Below are 20,124 nucleotides of genomic sequence, written 5' to 3' on the forward strand. Positions count from 1 at the left end.
GCAAGTTTCATTCTTTAATATTCACAGCATAATAACTAACCTTCTCTAGAGTATTTGAGAATGTAAATTCCTTCTCACCGAATGCCACTTCATTTAGGATGCTAAAGCAAGTATTAAAATAGTTTTTAGGATTTAGAAACGTTTTACATCTTACCAATGTTGAACAATATCTTCAGAGATTATTAATTTTTTTGGCATTGGCACACAATTTCGAAATTGCCGAGACTCATGAGAGTCAACAACATCTTTCAAAAGACTGAAACTTCTTTTACAAAAAAACATCTGTTCGCACAAAATCAATTCGATTTTTAGCAGAACAGAACCTAAATAAACAATAAATACAAATGGTCACTACAAATAAACCAAATTAAAGTAATTTCTATTTTACACGTAAAGCTTCCACGCTACACCATAACTGAAATCTAGGCCCAACCCACATTAGAGTATTTAATGCTTCCACGCTACACCATAACTGAAATCTGGGCCCAACCCACATTAGATTATTTAATGCTTCCACGCTACACCATAACTGAAATCTGGGCCCAACCCACATTAGAGTATTTAATGCTTCCACGCTACACCATAATTGAAATCTAGGCCCAACCCACATTAGAGTATTTAATGCTTCCAGACTACACCATAACTGAAATCTAGGCCCAACCCACATTAGATTATTTAATGCTTCCACGCTACACCATAACTGAAATCTAGGCCCAACCCACATTAGAGTATTTAATGCTTCCAGACTACACCATAACTGAAATCTAGGCCCAACCCACATTAGATTATTTAATGCTTCCACGCTACACCATAACTGAAATCTAGGCCCAACCCACATTAGAGTATTTAATGCTTCCAGACTACACCATAACTGAAATCTAGGCCCAACCCACATTAGATTATTTAATGCTTCCACGCTACACCATAACTGAAATCTAGGCCCAACCACATTAGAGTATTTAATGCTTCCAGACTACACCATAACTGAAATCTAGGCCCAACCCACATTAGATTATTTAATGCTTCCACGCTACACCATAACTGAAATCTAGGCCCAACCCAACATTAGAGTATTTAATGCTTCCAGACTACACCATAACTGAAATCTAGGCCCAACCCACATTAGAGTATTTAATGCTTCCACGCTACACCATAACTGAAATCTAGGCCCAACCCACATTAGAGTATTTAATGCTTCCAGACTACACCATAACTGAAATCTAGGCCCAACCCACATTAGATTATTTAATGCTTCCACGCTACACCATAACTGAAATCTAGGCCCAACCCACATTAGAGTATTTAATGCTTCCAGACTACACCATAACTGAAATCTAGGCCCAACCCACATTAGAGTATTTAATGCTTCCACGCTACACCATAACTGAAATCTAGGCCCAACCACATTAGAGTATTTAATGCTTCCAGACTACACCATAACTGAAATCTAGGCCCAACCCACATTAGATTATTTAATGCTTCCAGACTACACCATAACTGAAATCTAGGCCCAACCCACATTAGATTATTTAATGCTTCCAGACTACACCACAACTGAAATCTGGGCCCAACCCACATTAGATTATTTAATGCTTCCAGACTACACCACAACTGAAATCTAGGCCCAACCCACATTAGAGTATTTAATGCTTCCAGACTACACCATAACTGAAATCTGGGCCCAACCCACATTAGAGTATTTAATGCTTCCACGCTACACCATAAATGAAATCTAGGCCCAACCCACATTAGAGTATTTAATGCTTCCAGACTACACCATAACTGAAATCTGGGCCCAACCCACATTAGAGTATTTAATGCTTCCAGACTACACCATAACTGAAATCTGGGCCCAACCCACATTAGAGTATTTAATGCTTCCACGCTACACCATAAATGAAATCTAGGCCCAACCCACATTAGAGTATTTAATGCTTCCACGCTACACCATAACTGAAATCTAGGCCCAACCCACATTAGAGTATTTAATGCTTCCAGACTACACCATAACTGAAATCTAGGCCCAACCCACATTAGATTATTTAATGCTTCCACGCTACACCATAACTGAAATCTAGGCCCAACCCACATTAGAGTATTTAATGCTTCCACGCTACACCATAACTGAAATCTAGGCCCAACCCACATTAGAGTATTTAATGCTTCCAGACTACACCATAACTGAAATCTAGGCCCAACCCACATTAGATTATTTAATGCTTCCACGCTACACCATAACTGAAATCTAGGCCCAACCCACATTAGAGTATTTAATGCTTCCAGACTACACCATAACTGAAATCTAGGCCCAACCCACATTAGAGTATTTAATGCTTCCACGCTACACCATAACTGAAATCTAGGCCCAACCCACATTAGAGTATTTAATGCTTCCAGACTACACCATAACTGAAATCTAGGCCCAACCCACATTAGATTATTTAATGCTTCCACGCTACACCATAACTGAAATCTAGGCCCAACCCACATTAGAGTATTTAATGCTTCCAGACTACACCATAACTGAAATCTAGGCCCAACCCACATTAGAGTATTTAATGCTTCCACGCTACACCATAACTGAAATCTAGGCCCAACCACATTAGAGTATTTAATGCTTCCAGACTACACCATAACTGAAATCTAGGCCCAACCCACATTAGATTATTTAATGCTTCCAGACTACACCATAACTGAAATCTAGGCCCAACCCACATTAGATTATTTAATGCTTCCAGACTACACCACAACTGAAATCTGGGCCCAACCCACATTAGATTATTTAATGCTTCCAGACTACACCACAACTGAAATCTAGGCCCAACCCACATTAGATTATTTAATGCTTCCAGACTACACCACAACTGAAATCTGGGCCCAACCCACATTAGATTATTTAATGCTTCCAGACTACACCATAACTGAAATCTAGGCCCAACCCACATTAGATTATTTAATGCTTCCAGACTACACCACAACTGAAATCTAGGCCCAACCCACATTAGATTATTTAATGCTTCCAGACTACACCACAACTGAAATCTAGGCCCAACCCACATTAGATTATTTAATGCTTCCATGCTACACCATAACTGAAATCTAGGCCCAACCCACATTAGATTATTTAATGCTTCCAGACTACACCACAACTGAAATCTGGGCCCAACCCACATTAGAGTATTTAATGCTTCCACGCTACACCATAAATGAAATCTAGGCCCAACCCACATTAGAGTATTTAATGCTTCCACGCTACACCATAACTGAAATCTAGGCCCAACCCACATTAGATTATTTAATGCTTCCAGACTACACCATAACTGAAATCTAGGCCCAACCCACATTAGATTATTTAATGCTTCCAGACTACACCATAACTGAAATCTAGGCCCAACCCACATTAGAGTATTTAATGCTTCCAGACTACACCATAACTGAAATCTAGGCCCAACCCACATTAGAGTATTTAATGCTTCCACGCTACACCATAACTGAAATCTAGGCCCAACCACATTAGAGTATTTAATGCTTCCAGACTACACCATAACTGAAATCTAGGCCCAACCCACATTAGATTATTTAATGCTTCCAGACTACACCATAACTGAAATCTAGGCCCAACCCACATTAGAGTATTTAATGCTTCCAGACTACACCACAACTGAAATCTGGGCCCAACCCACATTAGATTATTTAATGCTTCCAGACTACACCACAACTGAAATCTAGGCCCAACCCACATTAGATTATTTAATGCTTCCAGACTACACCACAACTGAAATCTGGGCCCAACCCATATTAGATTATTTAATGCTTCCAGACTACACCATAACTGAAATCTAGGCCCAACCCACATTAGATTATTTAATGCTTCCAGACTACACCACAACTGAAATCTAGGCCCAACCCACATTAGATTATTTAATGCTTCCAGACTACACCACAACTGAAATCTAGGCCCAACCCACATTAGATTATTTAATGCTTCCACGCTACACCATAACTGAAATCTAGGCCCAACCACATTAGAGTATTTAATGCTTCCAGACTACACCATAACTGAAATCTAGGCCCAACCCACATTAGATTATTTAATGCTTCCACGCTACACCATAACTGAAATCTAGGCCCAACCCACATTAGAGTATTTAATGCTTCCACGCTACACCATAACAGAAATCTGGGCCCAACCCACATTAGAGTATTTAATGCTTCCAGACTACACCATAACTGAAATCTAGGCCCAACCCACATTAGATTATTTAATGCTTCCACGCTACACCATAACTGAAATCTAGGCCCAACCCACATTAGAGTATTTAATGCTTCCACGCTACACCATCACAGAAATCTGGGCCCAACCCACATTAGAGTATTTAATGCTTCCAGACTACACCATAACTGAAATCTAGGCCCAACCCACATTAGAGTATTTAATGCTTCCACGCTACACCATAACAGAAATCTGGGCCCAACCCACATTAGAGTATTTAATGCTTCCACGCTACACCATAAATGAAATCTAGGCCCAACCCACATTAGAGTATTTAATGCTTCCACGCTACACCATAACTGAAATCTAGGCCCAACCCACATTAGAGTATTTAATGCTTCCAGACTACACCACAACTGAAATCTAGGCCCAACCCACATTAGAGTATTTAATGCTTCCACGCTACACCATAACTGAAATCTAGGCCCAACCCACATTAGAGTATTTAATGCTTCCACGCTACACCATAACTGAAATCTAGGCCCAACCCACATTAGAGTATTTAATGCTTCCAGACTACACCATAAATGAAATCTAGGCCCAACCCACATTAGAGTATTTAATGCTTCCACGCTACACCATAACTGAAATCTAGGCCCAACCCACATTAGAGTATTTAATGCTTCCAGACTACACCACAACTGAAATCTAGGCCCAACCCACATTAGAGTATTTAATGCTTCCACGCTACACCAACACTGAAATCTGGGCCCAACCCACATTAGAGTATTTAATGCTTCCACGCTACACCATAATTGAAATCTAGGCCCAACCCACATTAGAGTATTTAATGCTTCCACGCTACACCAACACTGAAATCTAGGCCCAACCCACATTAGAGTATTTAATGCTTCCACGCTACACCATAACTGAAATCTAGGCCCAACCCACATTAGAGTATTTAATGCTTCCAGACTACACCACAACTGAAATCTAGGCCCAACCCACATTAGAGTATTTAATGCTTCCACGCTACACCAACACTGAAATCTGGGCCCAACCCACATTAGAGTATTTAATGCTTCCACGCTACACCATAATTGAAATCTAGGCCCAACCCACATTAGAGTATTTAATGCTTCCACGCTACACCATAACTGAAATCTAGGCCCAACCCACATTAGAGTATTTAATGCTTCCACGCTACACCATCACAGAAATCTGGGCCCAACCCACATTAGAGTATTTAATGCTTCCAGACTACACCATAACTGAAATCTAGGCCCAACCCACATTAGAGTATTTAATGCTTCCACGCTACACCATAACAGAAATCTGGGCCCAACCCACATTAGAGTATTTAATGCTTCCACGCTACACCATAAATGAAATCTAGGCCCAACCCACATTAGAGTATTTAATGCTTCCACGCTACACCATAACTGAAATCTAGGCCCAACCCACATTAGAGTATTTAATGCTTCCAGACTACACCACAACTGAAATCTAGGCCCAACCCACATTAGAGTATTTAATGCTTCCACGCTACACCATAACTGAAATCTAGGCCCAACCCACATTAGAGTATTTAATGCTTCCACGCTACACCATAACTGAAATCTAGGCCCAACCCACATTAGAGTATTTAATGCTTCCAGACTACACCATAAATGAAATCTAGGCCCAACCCACATTAGAGTATTTAATGCTTCCACGCTACACCATAACTGAAATCTAGGCCCAACCCACATTAGAGTATTTAATGCTTCCAGACTACACCACAACTGAAATCTAGGCCCAACCCACATTAGAGTATTTAATGCTTCCACGCTACACCAACACTGAAATCTGGGCCCAACCCACATTAGAGTATTTAATGCTTCCACGCTACACCATAATTGAAATCTAGGCCCAACCCACATTAGAGTATTTAATGCTTCCACGCTACACCAACACTGAAATCTAGGCCCAACCCACATTATATTCTTCAAAACATTCACGGTTCAGTTGACACGTTTCAGACTACAGCGCACTTCACGCACATTTGACGCACGCACAACCTTGCCCATTGTTAAAAGCAATTGTGACGTCATAATCTGGTTTGCGTCGATGCCCCCGTTATGTGGTCAATGTATCTACCTATTTATATGACCTAGACGAAAAAAATCCCCGAATGTTGTAACATAACATTTTTACGTACGATTTCTATGGCACTAACCATACATTGCGAAAACAATGGTTAGGATTTCTCTAAAAAAACTGGCTCGACACAGTTTCTTGCTATTAAAGCGATACATTGGCAGAACAATGCAATGGATAATGTTTACTTGCTCGTGATTTAGTGGAACAAGCGTGTTATGTCGACGTGCCGGAAACGAATATTTTAATATCACAAAATGAAGTTAGAGTTACGTCAAAAAAAAGCGAAACTGTAAATATTGTATGTGATTTTTGAAGACCAATGTATAAATTTATAACGTTATGAAATATTCGTATTCGGTCTGAATTGGACCACATATCGACTGCAGGTATTCGGAATCTTTCATGTGTTGACATGAATGATTACGGTGTCGCCATCGGATAACTTCCAAGCATAAAAAATAGTTGGGAACAGATGTTGTCGTCATCGACCTTTGACGATCATTTTTAAACAGAACAGTTCGTTCTTTGGTATATGGGACATCAATTGTTTAAGCACTTTTCCACTATAACGGAAACCGACATATAGTAGCAAGCGACATATTCATCATACAGTATAGATACGTTTTGATGCAAAGCGCGGAATACTATTTATGTCAACGCAGACATTGTTACCGCAGTTGTGATGGGAGCATTAATTTCAAGCATACATGGACTCGATGTTAAATCCTGAAGCACGCATTTTGAGATTGTCTTGAATACAAGTAGCATACGAACTTTTCTTGTACTATTCCACCTAAAAAAAGATCTTTGCTATATTGCCGCTTTGCAGAAATTCCATGCAGTAGTTGAAAAGGAAATCACGTATGTTGCGACAGCAGCGCAACACAACCGGAAGGCCGCCTGCAACAGGAGATAAAATAAAAAAATCACTGCTTTCAATGCTTCAAACGCACTGCAGCAACAATGATCCGGTGCGCTGCTGTCCCGACATATGTTTGTCTGAGCAGAGAATACTAACTTAGTTGGTCTCTAATCTGACAAACAAATGTGAATGTTTTAGTTGTTTTGATGTAATAAAGCCGCTCATCCACACTGTCCTTGAATGTTTGTAATTAAAGGACTGGGTTCTGGCTTGATGACGAAAGAAGTAGAATGGTTTGTTTGTTTGTTTGTTAAGCAATAGCTTGCAAAGCAATAACATTTTTAGCTAACGGTTTGAAGTAGATCCGCTAAAGGGGGTTGTGGGGTCGGGCGATTTTGGAAAAGGCATTGCAGTCTTTCAATCACGTGACATTTCTATAATAGCCCCACAAATTGAAAAGAGAATGGCTAATATTTGCTAACTTGTATTCAAATGGTAGAAATGTGTGCTGAGGTTACGAGCGATTTTAACTCGAATAAAATGGGACGGCTGTTTCTATTCAGTCAAAAAATCCCATAACAAGCATATTGCATCTGTTAGGACGGCAGAGTCGTCGTATAAACTCGTTTTCTGTTGTGCTTGTGCTACTTATGATTTTTTGCCACCAACAGGAGAATAAAGGTAAGACAATACACTATACAGCATCCATAACATAAAATAATATAAAGGATTTTTCATACAGTATAAGATCAGGATCATGGAGGAAATCCAACGATCTTTCGGAGTTTGGGATTACGTCGTCTTCGGATGCCTCTTCCTCATATCAGCTTGCATCGGAATCTTCTTTGCACTCGCCTCAAGGAAAAAGAAAAACGATAGCGATGATTACTTGATGGGAGGAAGACAAATGCATGCAGTGCCTGTTGCATTTTCCCTTACAGCGGGTTTCTTGTCAGCAATTACAAGTTGGTTGTGTGTTTTTTTGGCCTTTGGCAGTAATGAAATACGAAACAAAAGCAAAAACTGGTTTAATTAACAGAAGAGAGATGTTATATCTACATGTAAAAATGGGTAAAAGAAAATTGTGTTAATATAAAAAGGCAAACTGAAACTGCATTTTTTCACAGTTATTGGAACTCCGTCAGAATTCTACATTTACGGTACGATGTTCGCTTATTACATAATCAGCTACTTTATCGTTGCCATAGTATCGGCTGAGATTTACATTCCTCTGTTTTACCGCAACGGAATAACAAGCACATATGAGGTAAGTTTGAAGCACTGTGTTGAAAAGGAATGTGATCTATAATAAAAGTTCGTTCGTTTTTATTGAGTAAAGCACCATGTAATCATGCAAGTACCAACGTGCAGAGAAACCAAAGTTAAGTTAAACGCAAGCTAAAACATAAACGTGTCTTACTGTTATATATGCTCACTGAAGGAGTCCGTTGTTTAACAAAAGTCTCACTGCAAGTAATAAAAATTTTGTTCCATCCTTCGCAGTATTTGGAGCTGCGATTCAGCAAATACGTACGTGTAATTGCAACAACAATTTTTATACTGAACCAAGTTCCATACATAGGAATTGTCATCTATGCACCAGCGCTGGCCCTCAACGCAGGTTTGTTCCGTAATTTAGTCTTTGTAGTTAAACATTAAAATTGTCGTTTTGAAGTAACCGGACTGGACCTGTGGACTTCCATAGCGGTTACAGGGGTGGTTTGCACTTTCTACACTGCCCTTGGCGGTTTGAAAGCTGTTATATGGACTGATGTATTCCAGTGCATTGTGATGCTTTTCGGTTTTATCGCAGTAATTATCCAAGGTAGCATTTTATTGGGAGGAATGGGGAATATTTGGAGCATCGCAGAATCCCGAGGACGCATTGACTTTATCCAGTAAGTTATTTTTTATAACAAAGAAATCTTTGGACATAAATCACTCGGTAGAATTTATCCGGAAATTTCTTCAACATTGCATGTACACTGTAAATTCCGGTAAACAGTTCAATGCAATGTAACGATACTACTCGTCGTATTATGTTAATTACCAATGGATCATTATTTAACCCGGATAAGAATATTTACTCAGAAGACCCAAAAGTTAAAATACTAGACTCGATTTTAATTCATGCACTATTGTTCATCACATAAGTAAACACATTGTGAACACAGAAATGCACATCTCTTTGTGTGAGTCCAATTTAAAGGTTTGATTTTGTTTGCGTGAAACTAACATTGGTGCAATAACAATTACATTCTTTCCAAAATGTTAGACCTACCCCTAAGTAAACTAAAGCGCTTTGTAATGCGTTGAAACACTTGAAAGGCGGGTGTTTGTATGCTGTTGTTTACAGGGCAATGGAAGTGTACAACAATGATGCAGTAAAGTTTATTTTCTTGTTCCACAGTTTTGAAGGCGACCCTCGTATCCGCCACACGTTTTGGTCAATTATCGTAGGAGGGACAATGCTTTGGACTGGAAGATATTGCACAACGCAAACTGTGGTACAGAGATATTTGTGCTGCAAGACCGAGACCCATGCAAAAGTGTAAGCTAATGCGTTCTGGCCGAAATAAAAATGTATTATTTAAAATAGAATTGCTTTTTTTGCTTTTTTGTCCATAAGCTGCGATTTGCAGGAATAAGCAATGCTTATTTTTCTGCAGAGCAGTTTACCTAAATTGGTTAGGAATGACCACACTGGTGGTGCTGGCTGGTCTTGCAGGTTTAACGATGTTTGCTTATTACGTGAACTGCGACCCGCACAGCGCTGGTTGGGTTTCGGCCACAGATCAACTCATGCCTTACTTTGTAATGGATATTCTCCACACATATCCTGGCCTTCCTGGTGTTTATCTTTGTAGTGCATTTAGCGGAACATTGAGGTAAAAGTTTGTCGCCTAATTTACTGATGATTCAAAGGAAGTAATAGAGCTATAAATCAGAAAGCTTGTTAAAAGATACAATCCATCGTAATGAATAGTTCGTTGCAATTCACATCATTCTATTGTAAGAACAAAATCGGCAAACACAGAAGTTCGTTTTCAGCACGGTTTCTTCGGGGATCAACGCAATGGCCACTGTGACTCTAGAAGACTTCATCAAACCTTATAAGAAGCTCTCCGCAACGCAAAATGTGTGGCTCTCCAAAGTCAGTGAACAATTTTAATTGTTTTGTCTATATTCTGTGAAATGCAATAAAGTTTACAGTTCTGTTTCAAGCTAAAATGTCACAAAAACAATATTTATCTGTCACGTGCTGCTGTGCGAAAACAACATTTTCTTCACAATCTTTTCAAATGCCTTCAACAGTTCTTGGTCGTGTTTTACGGTGCGTGTTGTATTGGAATTGCCGCCACAAGCCGAAACCTGGGCGGAATTCTAAATGCCACTCTCAGTATTAATGGAATGATATCTGGGCCAATGTTGGCGCTCTTCACTATGGCCTGGGCCTTTCCCTGGTGTAATTCGTGGGTAAGTTTTGGGCGGTCGACCCATATACCTATATGAAAATCTCGGTGTGGTTGAAAAACACGGGAGTGAATTTGAAAAATTCTCAAGTTGTGGCTCCGAAAACAAGTACCTCTACAATATATTATTTTCTTTAATCCGTGTCGTTGCTCGATATTTTCCGCGTATTTCGAATTTGGATTTCTGTCGATTAATACATGCAGGTTGCCAATCTCCACAATGGATTTTGGCCACCTCAATGCCACCAGTTATAACTAAACCTTTCTTACACTCAGGGAGCCACAGCGGGTCTGGCAAGTGGTTTAGTATTTTCATTGTGGTGTTATGTGGGAAGTACCATCTACCCTCCGCCCAATAAGTACAAACGGGTATTAGAAACATCAACGCAGGATTGTGTGTTTCCAAATGTCACCGGTACCACAGCTATGACCACAACTATAGGTATATACATGCTTATTTTTATACGCAAGAAATAAATTAAAATAACATTTCGTCATAATAACTAAGAATCAGTTCCCTTTGGAAGTTAGTTTTGTAAACCCGGGTCTTTATATCGTTAATATTTGCATTGGGTCAGTACAGAACGCTACCAAAAATACTAACATGTTTTTTCTTCAGGCATACGCTCTTCAGTTATGTTCATTATATCAGTTAAAACCACGCATATTTCTCATGCCAACAGCTTTTTTCAGACGGAATGCTGAATACCACAGAAGCAGTTAGACCTCCGATAGCTGAGGTGTATTCAATCTCTTATCTCTATTACGGAGTTTCCGGCTTCGTCGTTGCTCTCATTGTCGGACACATTGTCACATTTTTAACAGGTTTGTGTAATTTTTGTAATTTAACACGATTTAATCTGATTGCATAAGACGAAGAAAATTATTCGTTTGAAATGCAAATGAGCCTATTATGATCAATATGGTGTAGACTGTGCACTCTGTTTCGACCTAACAGGTCTGTACCACAGTCGAACCACAGTAGAACACACTTTTGCCAAGCAACAGCTGCTTGGGAACCAATAGTGTTGTTGGCTCGCTGTCACGAAAATCATGTTCAAGCAATGAGTCAATAACGATCAGTGAGTTGCTGATAATTGCACATCGTTACTTGTTTTGTCATTGCCTCCTGTTGTAAATATTGTATCTGAAATGTTCTTGATGTGAACGAATTAAAGCCGGGTAAAAATCGTTTTGAAAAAGTTGGACACAATGCCAATAATTCACATATAAAGGCAAATACACTTTTAGGTTACCAAAAACCAAGTGAGTTACCACCTGGAGTCACGATGCCGTTTTTCGATCATCGGATTTTCAAGTGGCTGCCGACGAAAGTAAGACGATTTCTATGGTGCGGAGTGCCCTACGACAAATATGAGGAAGAAAAGCGGTTGGCAGAAACAGGAAAGGAAGAAGAAATTCAAGGAAACGACCATCACGCATTTGCAAATGAAACAAACAGTTATTTGATTGTTGATGTGAATAAGGATACGGCCCTTTGATTATATCGACATGCTGAAAGGAGCAGCATTAAATGGTAGATGACCAATTGTAAATTGCAGTGAAACTAATTTGACCTTTGAACCAAAATATGTGACAGACCCATTACTAGTTATATCGCTACATATTAGCTGAAATCCATCAATTTTGTACAAATGTTGCGTATTTCAAATGACAGATCGAGAACAAAAACTTATTTGCAGAAAAAGGCGCGGCCGTCGATTAGGAAATTAACTGACTCGAAATCAAGGTGAACGAGCAACAGAAGTCATATTAAACAGACCGTGAGGTTCTAAGTTCCGCTAATTCAAAAGAAACGCCGCGTTTCAATAGTGTCAAAGGAAACCGAATGTCGCACAATCATGGCACATAAAAGTCTTCATTCAAGGAATGCACTCGATTCGGAGTGATGATGTTGAGCTTGCAGAGAAAGAGGCAGATTTAGTTTAGCGCAAAACTCTAGAACAAAGAGGCTAAAGCGACGGGATATTACTTTTTTATTACCAAGCATACTGCTAGTTAGAGCGTTCAAGGCTAACCCATGACAAGCCACAATCGCCCAACTGCATGCCCTTTTATACCAGTGTTTCTTGACCACAACATACCTCCCTCAGACCGCTGAGTTCCCGTACCTCAGTCTGTAAATCGTTGGGCCTGGTTAGCTTAGATTTACAGGCTTCGCAGCCCAGGCAGCGATGATCTCGATATGATAGCTGTGATCGCCAAGTAAGGACCTGCGCGGTGGGGCGAACTTGCCAATCATGCCATTGCATGAAACATTACTGCGTAGTCAGCTTACGGTCGTAAGTTCAAACCTCACCAGGAGCTTAACATTTTTAAACATAGCTTTGACTTGTCGGAAAAAGTGGCCGATCCAGCTTGGCTGCGATGCCAGTGAAACTTAATCTACTGATTCACAAGTTTATCTTGAAGGAACTTATGTTTGCATTTAATCGAAACAGCAGGTAACAAATCACAAAGTCTTCACAGAAAACCAGGTTTTTAACGTTAAATAAAAAGTCAGGATATCTTTAATATCAGAATCAATTTCGTCCAAAAATACGTAAACGTATGTGATGGGGAAACTGAGTGGCTGTTTTTCCTCTATCCTGCTGCTCTTCATTGGCGTCATGCGTCCAACTTGTCAAGGTACATATTTCGAAACGTGAATGTGACAACTCATGGTTGATAACTAACGCTTGTTTAACTTCAAGTGAACCTCCCAGTTCTCTACTGGTCGATGGATCAGAGAGAAGGAACAGAAATTTTGCCAGACATAGGTAACAAAACAATATGGAGAGCGGATATCTCAACTGTTACTGAACCACGTAAGAATCATTTTATTGTGTTGTTTGTAAATTCTTTCTGTCCATTACAACAAGAAAAAAAAATGATTTGGATTAATTTTCAGGCATAACACATGGATATGATGGTGATGCTCTCTCCTGTGACAAATGCTCTGTATCGGTTGGAAGCAATGCTAACAGAGAAGGGGAGTGCCTCTTTAATCCAAGTCTATGCGAAGGTTAGGATTTCCTAAAAGCCTCCCCTCTCTATCTCCATCAACTCACAATATGTAATACACAAAACATAAAAGTTGTTTTGAGGACAAACTCTCCGTATATGTAGTGGTGAAATCCTGATGGTAAATCTTATTTAGGGCTGTCTGTGGCGATGTGGATCAAAGTGCAATCATGGACAAACACTATCAGTAACTTGCTGTTTTCAAGTGGTGCTGTTCTACTGAGTCGCAACACCGGTATTTCAATTTATTCCGACACTTCAGACTTATTTGTGGAAGTGCTCGTTTCACCAGGTCAGCCATTGCGGTGTGTCACAAACCCTATGTTGCAATAAATCTGCATCTAACAAGTAATGTTTATTTTGAATGTAAACCACTTCGATACATTTGCTAAACTCATTTTTCCTAAAAACAACTTTTTTTCAAGGAACTCTTTACAAAACTGCTGTTAGTTGGTCGCTGGTCGTCATGGACGAATGGACACACGTAGCTGTTACTTGGTCACGTGCAAATCTTATCAAGGTGGGAAAGTGACGTAGTCTGAAGTTTAAAATGTTTATTGACACGCGTTTGTGTATATTAGATCTATATTAACGGCACGGAGCCGGCGGACTACACGATGGCACCAAGCACTAGCACGGAAACTATACGGACGTCGCCAACTGTGTGGTTAAGGTTCGGTCAGACCCGGGGAAGTTTTGATATGGATGAAGTTAAAGTTTGGTACAAGGAACTCACACCGAGCGACATCGCAACTGTTGTGACAACAGGTAACTTTGGTTCAATTAAAGCACTTAAATGTCCAAGGCCCCACGTAATGATTGTCAATGAAAATGAAGGGTGATTGGAGAAAGCGTGCTGAGTTTTCGTCTTGGTTTATCAGTGAAGTCAATACTTGTAAATGCATACCGAGCATACTATGTTAAAAGTTATAATTGGTAATCAAAGTATGTAAAAGATGGATTAGAAAGCATTTAAATCGTATATGTCACATACACCATTTCCTCCACCACACTTCGTGCAGAAACAATCACAGCCACAACGACCCCAAGCCGAACAAAACCCCACGAGGAGTCATCAACAACCAGCAACTTGATGTTTACCCAGGAAATAACAACGAAATCAACGGTTTCCTCGTCTTTAATGTGTAGGCTGTAGTTTCAAAAAAAATAGTTTTCTCCAAGTTTCTGAAGTATTTTTCTTTTGCAGGCACTGCTGAATTATGCAGAGAAATATGCGATAATCGTTGTTGCCTGGATTGGCTAAAGGTGTACATGGTATGTGTTATTGTCCTACTTTGTCTCATTTGTTTTGTTCTTATATTGATTTGCATGTCTACGTTCAAAACAGCTCGAAATGTTAAGCATTACACGAACAAACGTCACGCATCCGATGAAACCCAATTTCGTGATGGTTGCGTCCGTGAATAACGTGTGTCAATTTAATTATTCGGCAAATTCAAAATGCTGTGTTTTCGTGCGTCATGAATTGTCAGTTATTATATATAAACGTGTTGCATATTTATTGCGGTCTGCAGCCAGTATCGGATTACCCACTAGCAAAACAAGGCGCATGCTCCTGGGCCAAGAATACACGCCACCTACATAACTGTATAACGTTAGTCAACATTAGAGGTAGAATGGTCGACAACAAGTTTTTCGCATCGAAATGTAATTCCTTCACAAACTTTACTTCGAAACATTTACATCCATATTTTTTCTTTGTGTTTTTCTTTGGTTTGCGCAATGTATGTATTTTTCCAGGTTACGTGTTACAAGTTGCCTTATGCCCAGCCGAGCCTTAACCAAGCACGTCTGTAAGTTTTCTTCATCTTGGACAGCAACACACTAAAAAGATATATTTCACCTAAAACTCACTTGGGCACAAGTGATGGCATGTATTTCAATCCAGGCAACCAGCAGAGTGACGTTTTATAACTAAAGGACATATTCGCCAACTTCGTCCTTTCCACATTTAAAAAGCTGATCGTCCACCACATGTGCATAGAATAACTTTAGGACATTTTTAACATTTGGCAACACCTTGTTCGATATAATTCAGAGTGCCACAAACTACTTAGCAAGCTGTAGCAAAGAAGAGTCTGCAGACAGTTGTACACAAAAGTTTTCGACCTAAAAAGTCTCTTCAGTGCGGATTGTGACTGTGGTGTTAAACTAGCTGGTAAGCTAGCCATGCACAGATTCTTCCACGTTGTAGTGGGGCGATCCGTTGAGTCTACATAATAGGTACTGAAGAACAGAGACGAACCAAATTGTAACCAAACTAAACTGCTTGGTAACCAAATAGTGATAGGCTTGGATGCCATCCAAACCATACAGTAGCATGAAATTCATTGGGCAAACAACAAGTAACAACTTCAACAATTTTATTTGTGCTTCGTAAACAAACCGTTATGGCTGTAGTTATAAATGACCCATGACATCCAGATCCCACGCTTCTATATAAAGATTATCGTTACTGCTGATAAACGGTACACGGAAATATAACGAGGAGGGGTTGGTATAAGACAACAGAAGCGTTCACAATTATCAGCTTTTGAATTAAAGTAGTAAAGCAGCAGCAACAGAAAAAGCGATGCTTTGTATGATAATATTTTGGTGCTTATTTGCGTAGAGGTAAATTCCGTGTAGAATTAACTGATATTGATCTATGATATAAAGGCAATTTTCCGTGTGTTACCAAAAAAACATGGAGCAACCACTGTTGGTGTATTTTGTGCTTGGTATGTTGGTCACATGGTCATCTGGACAAGGTAAAAAAATTGGTTTTGAACCATGGCGTTGTATTCGTTTGACCAATAGCGTGTTGTCAGTGTTGAAGCCACCAAAACTTTACTGGTCGATGAACAAAATAGTGGGAACAAGTCTTGAACCTGACATTGGAAACAAATCTTTGTGGAAAGCCGACCTGTCGAGCATTACAGGACCAAGTAAGGCTTTGATGGATAAACATGCGGAACGCTTTCGTATAGTTTTTTTAGGTTGAATTATTATCTTTTGAAACGCACCGTTTTTCGCGAGTTGCTTTTGGTTCAGCAGTTGTTATTTACAGATCAGTCACAAGACTGATACGGCTTGTTATACGATCTGATAATAATTTAATAAAATTCGAAACACATTTTAAATAAAAAATTTGGTTGTTTCTAAGTTGATGAACACAATAATATCCTAATGCATAAAAAGTGCTGCATACTAACAACAAGTCGTTTAGGAGTAACTGAAGGGTACAGTGGCGAAGCGTTGGTTTGCAACAAATGTCGTGGAATAAGAGTTGGGAGCTCCAATAACAGGGACGGTGAATGCATTTTTAAACCGAGCAGTTGTGGAGGTAAAATAACCGCTGAAAATATGCCTCAATATTTTCTCATTTTTATTTGAATCCATTGTTTTACAGAGCTTACCGTCGCGATGTGGCTTAATGTGCGAATCTGGTCGGATTCTGTAAGCAACTTGTTTTTTTCGAGCGGGGCTGTTCTACCATCGTACAGTACTGGCATCGCATTATACTCGAACACCACCAGTCTTTCCGCAGCTGTTTTGGTATCATCAGGTGAGCAACAAAAATATTGTCAGGACCTCATTTCATTGTGATTTCAGGATATTTTTCAACAAATAAACACATTTTGATAAGGTAACCTGTACAAAGCTTCAGTGAACCGTGACATGGTTGGTTTAAACCAATGGACGCACGTCACTATCACGTGGTCAAGTGGCAACGGGATCAAGGTGTGTGGATGGTGTTTGCTTGAGATACCATCTAATTTGTTAACGCGTTTGTTTTAAAACCACTGGGATGCACCAGAATCACTTGCTTGAACTATTTTCAAATTGCTAGTTATACATCAACGGTACCGAAGAGAAGAAAGGAAGCGTCGGCACCCGCAGTGTTTCAACCAATGGAGCTTCACTTAGGTTTGGGCAAACCCAGGGAAGTTTTTACATGGATGAAGTAAAGGTTTGGTTTCAGGAACTTACGTCCGACCAGGTTTCATTGGCGACCACGGTCAGCATTGGGTCAGATACCGGTTAGTGTACAACTAGAAATAAATTCCTAGGTTACTCTGCACTGACCGCAAGCGACAAAGGGTTGTTACTTTCACTTTTAAATTAAAAGATTTCATGGAATGCCCAGATTTTGGACTTTCATCAGTACTAGCGACTCCTTTTAAAAAATGTGTAAACCAAAGAATGGGAAATTCCTTTACATATGTACTTAAACACATGCTGTTGAGACGGACGAAAACAATTTGACATCGATAGAATATTTTTGCCACGCAGTTGGAAAAACAGAAATAAGTACAAAGGGTGCCCCGACCACCACGATCAAACCAGAGAAAACAAGCAATAAAGAGTCCACAACTTCTCAATTGACTTCACTTTCCTCGTCATCTATAAGCAACCAAAAACTGAACTCAATCTATCCAATGCTTACCATGATAATATATGTAAGTTGGAAACTGTAAACATGATAATCAAAGGGTGATAATATGGCAGGTATCAGATCAAAGGCATTATTCCGTATGAATAAGAACTGATGATGCTTATAGCATATAAATACGAGTTTTCTAATAAATGCTAATATCAATCAATGGGTTCATGATTCGTTGATACACGGACATCAATGGTTTTCATGAAGCAAAATTATCCAATAATACTAGTTTGTAAAATGGGGGGGGGGCATCCAAAAGATTTTACTAATTCACATAAATTTTTAAACGAAGTTTTGGAGTAAATTTCCACACAAAGATGCACAATCTGTTAGGATAAGTAATGTTTTATGTTCTAGGCAGGATTGCAACTGTTAGCTGTGTTGAAGACTACCAATGGTGGCTACACTGACCAATAATCCTTCGTTGTGTATTTATCAATACTTCGAGCACAATATGACAGCAATTGTAAACAACCTTCAAATGTTAAATGCAACAATTTAATATTACACAATGTTTGTAAACCACGGCTGTAATTTCTTAGTTGACGTAGGGGCTACTGTTTGTAATACATTTTTTTCCTGCCATATAATGTCACGGCACCCAAGCCCAGATGTAGCGGACCCACAGTTTTATCGCAATGTGTTTATGGGGCTGGAAGGGGTAAACCACATGTAACCTCCAACCAGTTACGTAAGCCTAGAGCCACGCCAGCAGATTTCTAATGTCCAACTGCTATGGAAGAACTTACGGTCGACAAACAGTTAAGAAAAGACTGTTACTTACACAAAACAATGAAGTACACGGAAAACTTTTGTTGTGTGGCCATTGTTCATATTTATTTAAATACAAACGTTGCCATGTAACGTTAATAATGTTACAACCTGGTGGTCATTGTGTGTGGCTGATTCAAAGAGACAAGGTGGTGTGATATGTAGCCGCCTCCCCTCCCGGATTTAAAAACCTACACAACCCTTTGATGTTTATGCAGTATTTTGATTTCGCAATCGTTGCGCAACCGAAAGGATTTATAAACGTTTGTTCACAGCATGTGAAGGGTAGTTATGTGGAAAAAACAGCAGTGAATGCCAAATTACTTAAATGAAAAAAGGTATGAGGTGGCCTGCTTATGTTTCCTATACCACACACAGAAATCCCATGCCGCATTCTATTTTGTCTAATCCACTTAAAGCAGTGTTTCTTAACCTTTTTTGGATCACGAACCACTAAAACATTATTTGAAAAGCTATGGACCCCTTTGCAAGAAACACATTGCAAATGTCGAAAAATTAAAATTCGTAGACAGCGAAACCTTATGGACAGAGGAAAATACGTGGATTTTCGGAATAATTTTATTTCGTTCTATGGACCCCTCAATGCTTCTTCTCGGACCCCTTGGGGGTCCATGGACCCCAGGTTAAGAACCCCTGACTTAAAGGTTATGTGAAACAAACAAACAAAACAAAAATACCAATCGGAAGTATATAGTGTTACTTCGTTGTGCAACTTTCATCAATTCTTCGAGCACAATAATACAGCAATTGTAAACAACTTTCAAATGTTAAATGCAGCAACAATTTAATATTATACAATGTTTGCGTATCACTGCTGTAATTTCTTTCAACAGTTGACGTAGGGGCTACTGTTTGTAATACATTTTTTTCCTGTCATAATGTCACGGACCACAAGCCCAGATGCAGCGGACCCACAGTTTTATCGCAATGTGTTTATGGGGCTGGAAGGGGTAAAACACATGTAACCTCTAACCAGTTACATAAGCCTAGAGCCACGCCAGCAGAGCAAAGTGATACAGTTCTCACACTAGGGCGTCCTTCACATAGAATGAATCAAATACTTACGGTTGTGAAAATCAACTGTAGTCACGGTTACTTGTATTGACATAAGTACGACAAAAGAACGGTGTAGAATAACATTGCTCAAAGCTAGATGGCAGGGTCACAACAG

At 39.5% G+C, this 20,124-nt stretch overlaps 3 protein-coding genes across 4 annotated transcripts; all 3 read left to right on the plus strand.

Moving 5' to 3' along the window:
* The first annotated feature begins 7,974 nt into the window (after positions 1 to 7,974).
* Positions 7,975 to 12,192, plus strand: LOC145912114 (sodium-coupled monocarboxylate transporter 1-like). Its single transcript, XM_082999530.1, has 11 exons — positions 7,975 to 8,182; positions 8,345 to 8,484; positions 8,721 to 8,838; positions 8,893 to 9,115; positions 9,628 to 9,768; positions 9,887 to 10,105; positions 10,269 to 10,371; positions 10,533 to 10,694; positions 10,967 to 11,132; positions 11,384 to 11,515; positions 11,942 to 12,192. The coding sequence occupies exons 1-11, from the start codon at positions 7,975 to 7,977 to the stop codon at positions 12,190 to 12,192; spliced, it is 1,863 nt and encodes a 620-aa protein (XP_082855656.1).
* Positions 12,193 to 13,185: 993 nt separating this feature from the next.
* Positions 13,186 to 15,339, plus strand: LOC145911072 (uncharacterized). Its single transcript, XM_082998317.1, has 8 exons — positions 13,186 to 13,339; positions 13,405 to 13,518; positions 13,602 to 13,715; positions 13,851 to 14,006; positions 14,140 to 14,234; positions 14,296 to 14,482; positions 14,737 to 14,859; positions 14,922 to 15,339. Exons 1-8 carry the CDS (start codon positions 13,267 to 13,269, stop codon positions 15,140 to 15,142), a joined length of 1,083 nt encoding a protein of 360 aa, XP_082854443.1. The 5' UTR covers positions 13,186 to 13,266; the 3' UTR covers positions 15,143 to 15,339.
* A 1,008-nt stretch (positions 15,340 to 16,347) lies between these two features.
* LOC145911074 (adhesion G-protein coupled receptor D1-like) lies at positions 16,348 to 18,959 on the plus strand. 2 transcript variants are annotated; one of them, XM_082998319.1, is made up of 8 exons: positions 16,348 to 16,485; positions 16,546 to 16,662; positions 16,944 to 17,060; positions 17,127 to 17,282; positions 17,364 to 17,458; positions 17,568 to 17,757; positions 18,011 to 18,177; positions 18,519 to 18,959. In XM_082998319.1, exons 1-8 carry the CDS (start codon positions 16,422 to 16,424, stop codon positions 18,576 to 18,578), a joined length of 966 nt encoding a protein of 321 aa, XP_082854445.1. In that variant the 5' UTR covers positions 16,348 to 16,421; the 3' UTR covers positions 18,579 to 18,959. The 2 variants fall into 2 exon arrangements, with proteins under 2 accessions (XP_082854445.1, XP_082854446.1); XM_082998320.1 differs by having other exon boundaries at positions 16,947 to 17,060.
* Positions 18,960 to 20,124: the final 1,165 nt, after the last annotated feature.

Source organism: Ascidia mentula, chromosome 8 (assembly GCF_947561715.1).
Source record: "Ascidia mentula chromosome 8, kaAscMent1.1, whole genome shotgun sequence".
Taxonomy (NCBI): domain Eukaryota; kingdom Metazoa; phylum Chordata; class Ascidiacea; order Phlebobranchia; family Ascidiidae; genus Ascidia; species Ascidia mentula.

What these genes read in the sequence shown, in the direction of transcription:
- LOC145911074 (XM_082998319.1), top strand. Translation starts at nt 16,422, where the DNA reads ATGGAGCAACCACTGTTGGTGTATTTTGTGCTTGGTATGTTGGTCACA. An exon ending in AGCTGTTTTGGTATCATCAG is followed by an intron (nt 17,283 to 17,363) that starts GTGAGCAACAAA and finishes CATTTTGATAAG; the next exon opens with GTAACCTGTACAAAGCTTCA. An exon ending in CAGCATTGGGTCAGATACCG is followed by an intron (nt 17,758 to 18,010) that starts GTTAGTGTACAA and finishes TTTGCCACGCAG; the next exon opens with TTGGAAAAACAGAAATAAGT.
- LOC145911072 (XM_082998317.1), top strand. Translation starts at nt 13,267, where the DNA reads ATGGGGAAACTGAGTGGCTGTTTTTCCTCTATCCTGCTGCTCTTCATT. An exon ending in CTCAACTGTTACTGAACCAC is followed by an intron (nt 13,519 to 13,601) that starts GTAAGAATCATT and finishes ATTAATTTTCAG; the next exon opens with GCATAACACATGGATATGAT. An exon ending in GGAAGTGCTCGTTTCACCAG is followed by an intron (nt 14,007 to 14,139) that starts GTCAGCCATTGC and finishes CTTTTTTTCAAG; the next exon opens with GAACTCTTTACAAAACTGCT.
- LOC145912114 (XM_082999530.1), top strand. Translation starts at nt 7,975, where the DNA reads ATGGAGGAAATCCAACGATCTTTCGGAGTTTGGGATTACGTCGTCTTC. An exon ending in ACCGAGACCCATGCAAAAGT is followed by an intron (nt 9,769 to 9,886) that starts GTAAGCTAATGC and finishes ATTTTTCTGCAG; the next exon opens with AGCAGTTTACCTAAATTGGT. An exon ending in AGCTATGACCACAACTATAG is followed by an intron (nt 11,133 to 11,383) that starts GTATATACATGC and finishes AGCTTTTTTCAG; the next exon opens with ACGGAATGCTGAATACCACA.